The sequence below is a fragment of the Pseudochaenichthys georgianus genome, chromosome 6 (assembly GCF_902827115.2).
Source record: "Pseudochaenichthys georgianus chromosome 6, fPseGeo1.2, whole genome shotgun sequence".
NCBI lineage: Eukaryota > Metazoa > Chordata > Actinopteri > Perciformes > Channichthyidae > Pseudochaenichthys > Pseudochaenichthys georgianus.
The window spans coordinates 26,397,735-26,405,429 of NC_047508.1; the positions used below are offsets into that span (position 1 = coordinate 26,397,735).

General features: G+C 44.4%; 1 protein-coding gene across 1 annotated transcript in view; it reads right to left on the minus strand.

The window, feature by feature from the left end:
* pclob (piccolo presynaptic cytomatrix protein b) overlaps positions 1-1,416 on the minus strand; it is a 65,961-nt gene extending 64,545 nt beyond the window's left edge. The window contains exons 1-2 of the mRNA XM_071203407.1: positions 1,084-1,416; positions 30-878 (exon numbers count right to left, since the gene is read on the minus strand). Coding sequence (XP_071059508.1) covers positions 30-878; positions 1,084-1,416 — 1,182 coding nt within the window. The remainder of the gene's footprint in view (positions 1-29; positions 879-1,083) is intronic.
* Positions 1,417-7,695: the final 6,279 nt, after the last annotated feature.

A 7,695-nucleotide genomic window follows, 5' to 3' on the forward strand; every position in this document is an offset into this window, starting at 1 on the left:
TAAGCAGGATAATATAAAGGTTGTCTTACCGCTGTTTCATTTGGCAAAGGGTTAAATCCACACTGGTTACAGACGGTGTTCTTGCATTCAGTGCAGCTGTTGTAGTTAGGTGGATCCTTGGACCCCACGTTGAGTTGGACCTTACAGAGTGGACAGGTAGACTGGCCTGGTTTGACAGCTACTTGTGAAGCTGCTGCAGCCTTTGGAGGCTCTGATGGAGCTTTGTCCACTTTGGCCTGTACTGATGGAGGTGTCTTGGTCTCTTGGGGTTGTTCTGGTTTTGTCTGTTGTTCTCTCCTCTGAGCTGCAGGGGATCTGATCTCTTTTGCTGCAGACATCTTGGGAGACACTGGTGGAGTAGTCTTGGGCTGGTCCTGAACAGCTGAGGTAATCAAAGTAGATGCAGAACTGAAGATGGAAGAACCGAAGCCAAACATTTTCCCAGTGCCTGACTCTGCTGGCTTTGTAGCATCTGGTTGAGCTTTTCCACCACCAAAACCAAATAAGCCTCCTGACTCTTGCTGTGTTGATGCTGCAGCATTACTTTGTTTACGTTCGGTTTGATTATTTATCCCAGGCTTTGCAGCATCAAGTTGTTTATCACAAGGTTGGCTTGCCTGATCTGGTGGCTTGTTTGGTCTTGTCTTTTGTCTTTCCTCTGGTGATTTATGATCAGGTTCTTGGCTCGCTTGTTTCAATGGAGCAGTACCAGAGTCAGGTTTGCCTGGCTTAACTGATGGAGTAGACTGTTTTCTCTGTGGTGAGACTGCAGCAGGTGAAGGAACTTTAGGAACTGCTTGGAACTTCATTGCTGGAGGGGGTTCAGATGCTTCAACTGCTCTTTTCATCTGACAGTTAAGACATAGCCACTCGTTTTCCTAAAATACAAGAGATAACAGTTATTTGTTGGTTTGGAATTGGAAATTGCAATCATTCACAAAAATCTAAGTACTTAGGAAAACACACTCCTAAAAACTGCACTACAGGTCATTTGAACATATTCACAGATTAATACACAATCATGCATACATGCATATAGTACATTTGGAAATAAATGTTCTGTTATTGTATTGCATTACTTACCTTTCCTATAGGTATTGGGTTGAATCCACATTGGCTACAGACAGTAGTTTTGCACTCAGTGCAGGTGTTGTAGTTTGGAGGGTCCTTGGAACTCATGTTAAGCTCAACCTTACACAGTGGACAGGTGGCTTTACTTCCTTTAGAAGATGTTTGGGAGATTGCTGATGCCCTTGGTAGCTGTAATGGAGCTTTGTCCTCTTTGCTCTGGTGGGATTCTTCTGGTTTCTTCCCCTGCTCTGGTTTCTGACTAAGAGTTTTGGGCTCTCTTGCTGGTGACATTTTGGGGGAAGCTGTAGGTGTACTTCTTGGAGAAATCTTGGGACCAGCAGACATCTTACGAAAACCTGGAGGTGTAGTACTTGATACTTCCTGAACAGCAGATGATACCAAAGTGGATGCTGAACTGAAAATGGAGGAACCAAATCCAAACATTTTCCCAGTCACAGACTCTGTTGTTTTTGAAGCATCAGGCCCTGTTTTAGGACCACTCAAGCCAATTGGGTTTCCAAACTCCCCCTTTATATCTGGGGTAATCTTACTCGTGTTTAGTCCAGGTTCACTTATCTTGTCAGTTGGTTTCTGAGAATCCCCTGCGATACCGAGAGGAGCTTTCTGAACAGGAGTTGGGCTAGCCTTTGGATCAAGGTCTGGTCCTTTTGCAGCCTTAGTTTCCTTTGTTACTGCTGCAGCCTGTGCCTTCAGCAGAGAACCTGGTTTGGGACTCCCTTTCTCTTGAAGTGTATCGAGCCCCTGATTCTGGATCTTTGAAGGTGCATCAGATTTATTTCGAGTTTCCACTTGATTAGAAGCTTTTATCTTCTGATGTCCAGCAGATGGAGAAATGCTGTCAGCTGATTTCATTGGAGGTCCTGTGCGTTCGGATGCACTAAGAGCCCTCTGCATCTGACAGTTCAGGCATAACCAATGTTTTACCTGCAAACAGACAAATCAATGAAACATTTACTAAACATTCATGCAATCACTTTACAATGTCAAACTGATGTACCTTATATGTTTTATGATGATCAACTATGGTCTATCATAAGTCAAAATTATTTCATTATTTTGATTTGTTCATTAGTTTTAAAGTTAATTGGGAAAATGTATTGTATTACCTCTGAATTATTTGGCATTGGATTAAATCCACATTGGTTGCAGACAGTATTCTTGCATTCGGTGCAGTTGTTGTAGTTTGGAGGTTCCTTGGAGCCAAAGTTGAGTTCCACCTTACAGAGTGGGCAGGTAGATTGGCCTGCCTTGTGAGCTGCTGCATCTTTTGGAACCTCTGATGGAACTTTTCCTACTTTGGCTTGGGGTGATGGAGAAGTTCCGGGCTGCATTTTCTTTACCTCTTGCCCTTGTTTGTGAGCAAGAGGTGATTTTGGTGCTTCTGCGCGAGGCATTTTAGGAGAAACTAGAGATGTCGTTTTAGAATCAGATGCAGAACTAAAGATGGACGTACCAAATCCAAACAGTTTTCCACCAAGGGACTCAGCAGGCTTTGCACTATCAGGTTGAGCTTTAGGACTGCCAAATCCAAATAACTTTCCAGATTCCTCTTGTGAAGTTGTAGTAGTAGTTTTCTGTCCAGGAGATGGGCTGACCTGTTTCGGACTTTCTGGAAGTTTCACGACGTTAGCCATTGCAGGCTGCTCAGCTGGTATTGGTGGTTTCCTCTGAGGGGAGCTTGGTGTTGAGGTGTTCTTTATTTTAGATTCAGTGGGTGTTTGAGTGTCTATCTTTTGAGGTTTAACCAGTTGGGTAGTTGCCTTATTTATGGCTGATGTAGGGACTTTATTTGGTGAAGCCTGTAGTTTCATCATGGGAGTTCCTGGTGGTTCAGCTGCTCCTAGTGCTCTCTGCATCTGGCAGTTGAGACATAACCACTCCTGCACCTAGTAGAGCAAACAGTAAATGGGTACAATTAAAATCCTGTTGTTGTACAATAGGAAGGAGTTTACCAATAATAATTACAGATAAGAATACCATTATTAAATACAAATGTGACAATCATTGTTCAATTGCTTTTTCTGTAATCAACAGTAAACTTTTCTTACCTCTTTAACATTTGGCATCGGATTAAATCCACATTGGTTACAGACAGTATTTTTGCAATCTGTACAGGTGTTGTAGTTGGGAGGATCTTGTGAGCCCACATTTAGTTCCAGTTTACAGAGAGGACAGGTAGAGTGTCCTGCTTTAGAAACAACTAGGGTAGCTGATAGAAGTTTGTCCGCTTTCGTCTGTACTGATTGCGAAGCCTTGGTCAGCTGGGGGTGTCCTGGTTTTGTCTCCTGTTCTGTTTTCGTCGCAGTGGGTGATTTGGAATCCTTTGTGGTAGGCAATTTGGGAGAAAGTGGGGGTGTCATTTTTGGATCATCTTGAACAGCTGAGGTTATCAATGTGGATGCAGAATTGAAAATGGAGGAACCAAAACCCATCATCTTCCCAGTCACTGCAGGTTTTGCAGCATCAGGCTGACTTTTAGGACCACCAAATCCGAAAACCCCCCCTGACTCTTGCTGTGTAGATGCAGTGGCATTTCCCTTCTTTTGTGACATTTGGCTTGTCTGGTCTGGTTGTGTCTGAGGACCTGCCTTTCGGCTGTCTTGAGGGGTTTTCTGACCAGGAGCTGTGCTGGCTGGTCTTTTAGCAGCTTCAGTCTTGTCTGGTGCAGCAGTCTTTTGTAGTGAAGGTTGCCCTGGGCCTTCCTGGGCTCGTTTCACCTGGCAGTTTAGACAAAGCCACTCCTTTCCCTTCAAAAACAAACAAAAACAAACACACATTAATAACATATACACATGCATGTTTTGATGATAACAAACCAAAGCTGTAAATTAAAAATAGAAGTGCAGAGGCTGGTTGAATTATCCTATTCTTAATAGAAAATTACACACACACACACACACACACACACACACACACACACACACACACACACACACACACACACACACACACACACACACACACACACACACACACACACACACACACACACACACACACACACACACACACACACACACACGGAATTATTCATGGTATTCAGTGAGCAAACTCTGTGGATGGCTACGGCAATTAAGATCAGCATCTTGATTTACTGTATTATGTAAGAATCACCCAACAAAGTTCATTCATTTGTTGTGCTTTTGGTAAAATCCACTATTTGTTGCAGCATTTCAGAAAAGTGAGTATTTAATGTTTGTATTTCAGTTAGTGTGTGTTTGATTAAGTAAACTAATTATATCACCACAAAAGTGCAAATGTAAGCTTTTAAAAAAGTAAGCCAGGTGACAGTAATCACAAAGTGTCAGTGGTGTAGACTATACATGTTAAAACATCCACTTCAAAGCAGGCTTGCAAAATCCACATAAGGATCTCTCCACCCTGATCTTGGTTCATCACCGTTGAAGTCATTGGTTGAAGCAGTATTAAATGATCAAGTAGCCTCGGACTGTCCTTGGGAAGGTAGCCTACTAACTGTGCATTGTATTACAGAGTCAAGTGTCATGTCCTTTGTGCTTTAATATGCAATGTCTAATTACCAGTGTGTGTGTGTGTGTGTGTGTGTGTGTGTGTGTGTGTGTGTGTGTGTGTGTGTGTGTGTGTGTGTGTGTGTGTGTGTGTGTGTGTGTGTGTGTGTGTGTGTGTGTGTGTGTGTGTGTGTGTGTGTGTGTGTGTGTGTGTGTGTGTGTGTGTTTTCCCCTATTGTGTGCCAGTCCAGACAGTGCAGGGTGCAGGGAGAGAAAGCTGGATGTGGGATTTCAAAGATTTGTTTGTGTGTGTCATTGTATTGAACACCAACGATGCGTGTTTCTGCTAGGGGTTGTGTGGAACTGAATCAGCTTAACGGTTCTGTAAGACCAATCTGATCGCTCAGACAACAACAACAAATTGCCTCAACAACTATTAGGATGACATAGTGACGTATGTAGCATTTTTTAGATTAACTTTGAAAATATGTATTTGTTTGTAAGTCATTAGTTCATTCGGTAATGAATTGAATAAATATCACACATATCTTACCTCATTGACATTTGGCAAGGGGTTAAATCCACATTGGTTGCAGACGGTGCTTTTGCAATCAGTGCAGGTATTATAGTTGGGAGGACCCTTCGAGCCCATATTGAGCATCACCTTACAGATTGGACAAGTGCATTGACCTCCTTTAGGAGCATTGTGGGAGGCTGCTGTTGCCTTTGGAGTCTCTGATTGAGCTTTTTCCACTTTGACCTGTCCTGCTGGACTGGCTTTGGCTTGCAGGGGTTGCTCTTGTTTATTGTCTTGCACTGACTTTTGGACAGCTGCTGGTTTGGTCTCCTTTGTAGACTGCATTTTGGGCGAAACTGGTGGTGTAGTTTTTGACTCATCCTGAACAGCTGAGGCCATCAAAGTAGATGCAGAACTAAAAATGGAGGAACCAAAACCAAACATCTTCCCACTCACTGACTCTTCTGGCTTTGCAGCTTCAGTTTTAGCACCACCAAAGCCAAATAAACCTCCTGACTCCTGCTTGGCACTGCTTTGCTTGCGCCCAGTTTGACTTATCTGGTCTGGGTGTTGAGGCCGTGATGTTCTCTGGGTCTCAGGTGTCATTTTGTGAACAGAAGCAGGACTGGCCTGCTTTTGAATGTCTGATCCTTTAGCAGCTTCACCCTTGGCTTGCACTTTTGCAGAAGTAGACTGCATTTTCTGAGGTGAACCTGCTCCTGACATCTCTTTTTTGACAGGTGCAGCAGGCGATGGTGTCTGGTTTTGAGCAGCAGACACTTTGTTGGGAATGGGCTTTTTCATGGAAGGTCCCGGTGGTTCAGAAAATCCTTGAGCTCTCTTTACCTGGCAGGTTAGACAAAGCCACTCACGCCCCTATACACAAAAAAAGAAGAAGAAGATAGATACATTGTTACAACAATTACATATTAATGCACACAAAGTACACGATTCAAATGCACAGCTCAAACTAATATTTAAGTGGGATCACACATATATGTCATAATTTGAAACATTACATAACATAACAATAAACATTTTAACTTGTTTAAATCTTATCCTATTTGAAGACAACTCAGAAAGGTGATGGTTTTTTTTAACAATAAGTGCGATGGTAAAGATATGGTCCAGTGTTTAATTGTAGTGAAACTTTTAGCAAATAAGATTGCTCTACATCCACACTTATTGTGTTTGATATCAGTGAATTGACACAACAGCAACTGCAGTGCATAGCAGAGATTAACTTCTTACTTCTGAGCCAATACTTACATCTGAGTCAGGAGGGCTGAAGCCGCAGAAGCTGCACACTTCAGTTTTACACTGTGTACATGTTTTATGGTTGGGTGGTTCCTTGGTGTGCATGTTAAGTTCTGTTGTCTTACACACTGGGCAAAGGGTATTAGCTACTGCCTTTGACTGAGATCCAGCTTTGGTTGGTCCAGGTGATGAAGACCCTGCTTGGGACACGCCAGGTCCCTTAGGGCCTTGTGGCTGAGACCCCGGCTTATTTGAGGACTGCTGGGGTGTAGTCCTGAAATGTTGCTGCTGTTGCCCCACCTTAGGTGAGCCCTGTTGTTGTTGTTGTTGTTGTTGTTGTTGTTGTTGTTGTTGCTGTTGTTGTTGCTGTTGTTGCTGTTGTTGTTGTCCAATTATTGGTGACCCCTGTGGTTGCTGTCCTACTTTAGGTGACCCTTGCTGTGACCCAGCCTTTGTGGACTCTTGCAACCCAGTCTTTGCTGGCTGTTGTTGCTGTGCACCTGTCTTAGAAGGCCCTTGTTTTTGCATCCCTGTTTTAGGTGGAACCTGCTGTTGTGAAGATGCCTTTGGAGATCCTGGTTGAACTCCACTCTTATTCACAATCTGCGGTTGACCTCCAGGCTTAGGTGAACCTTGCTGTGGTGGCCCCTTTGGAAGATCTTTTTGTGACTGCCCTTTTAGATGACCTTCAGGCTGTGTTCCTGCCTTTTGAGTAACTTTTTGCCCCCCAGGCTTGTTTTGGGGTGCAGTCTGTCCATTCCCGTGCAACTGTGGTGAGCCTTGTTTAGGGAGAGGCTGGCCCGTTTGTATAGGAGGGCCCTGGCCTGATTTTTGGGGTCCATGCTGCTGTTGAGGGCCTTTGCCAGGGCCTGCTCCTGGCTGCTGTTCTCCAGGTGGCTTCACTCCCTGCTGGGAAGGTCCTTTCTTATTCTTATCCCCCTCCCCATCATCTCCAAATAAACCAAACTTATTCACAGCAGAGGACACAGCATTGAGGGGGTTGGCCCCACTAAGGAATTTGGAGGAGAACATAGCCGGGTCCTCCTCCTCCTCCTCCTCCTCCTCCTCCTCCTCCTCTTCCTCCTCAGAGGAACTTGAGTCTACAGGACTGTCGGAGTCTGAACAGGAGCTGTCGCCTCTGTGTCCTGGCTCTCCCGCAGAGGCCTTAGGGGGGGCTGGCTCTGGAGCTGTGGAGAGGGCATCTACAGCCCCGCTGCTGCTGCCAATGCTGCTGCTGCTGCTGCTGCTCCCTGGGCTCTCCTCTGGCTCAGCATCTACATCAGACTTCCTAAATGCATGAGAAACGGACAAAGAGTGAATCTGAGGTCACAAGAGACAAGAGAAGCATGATAATTTGTGAAC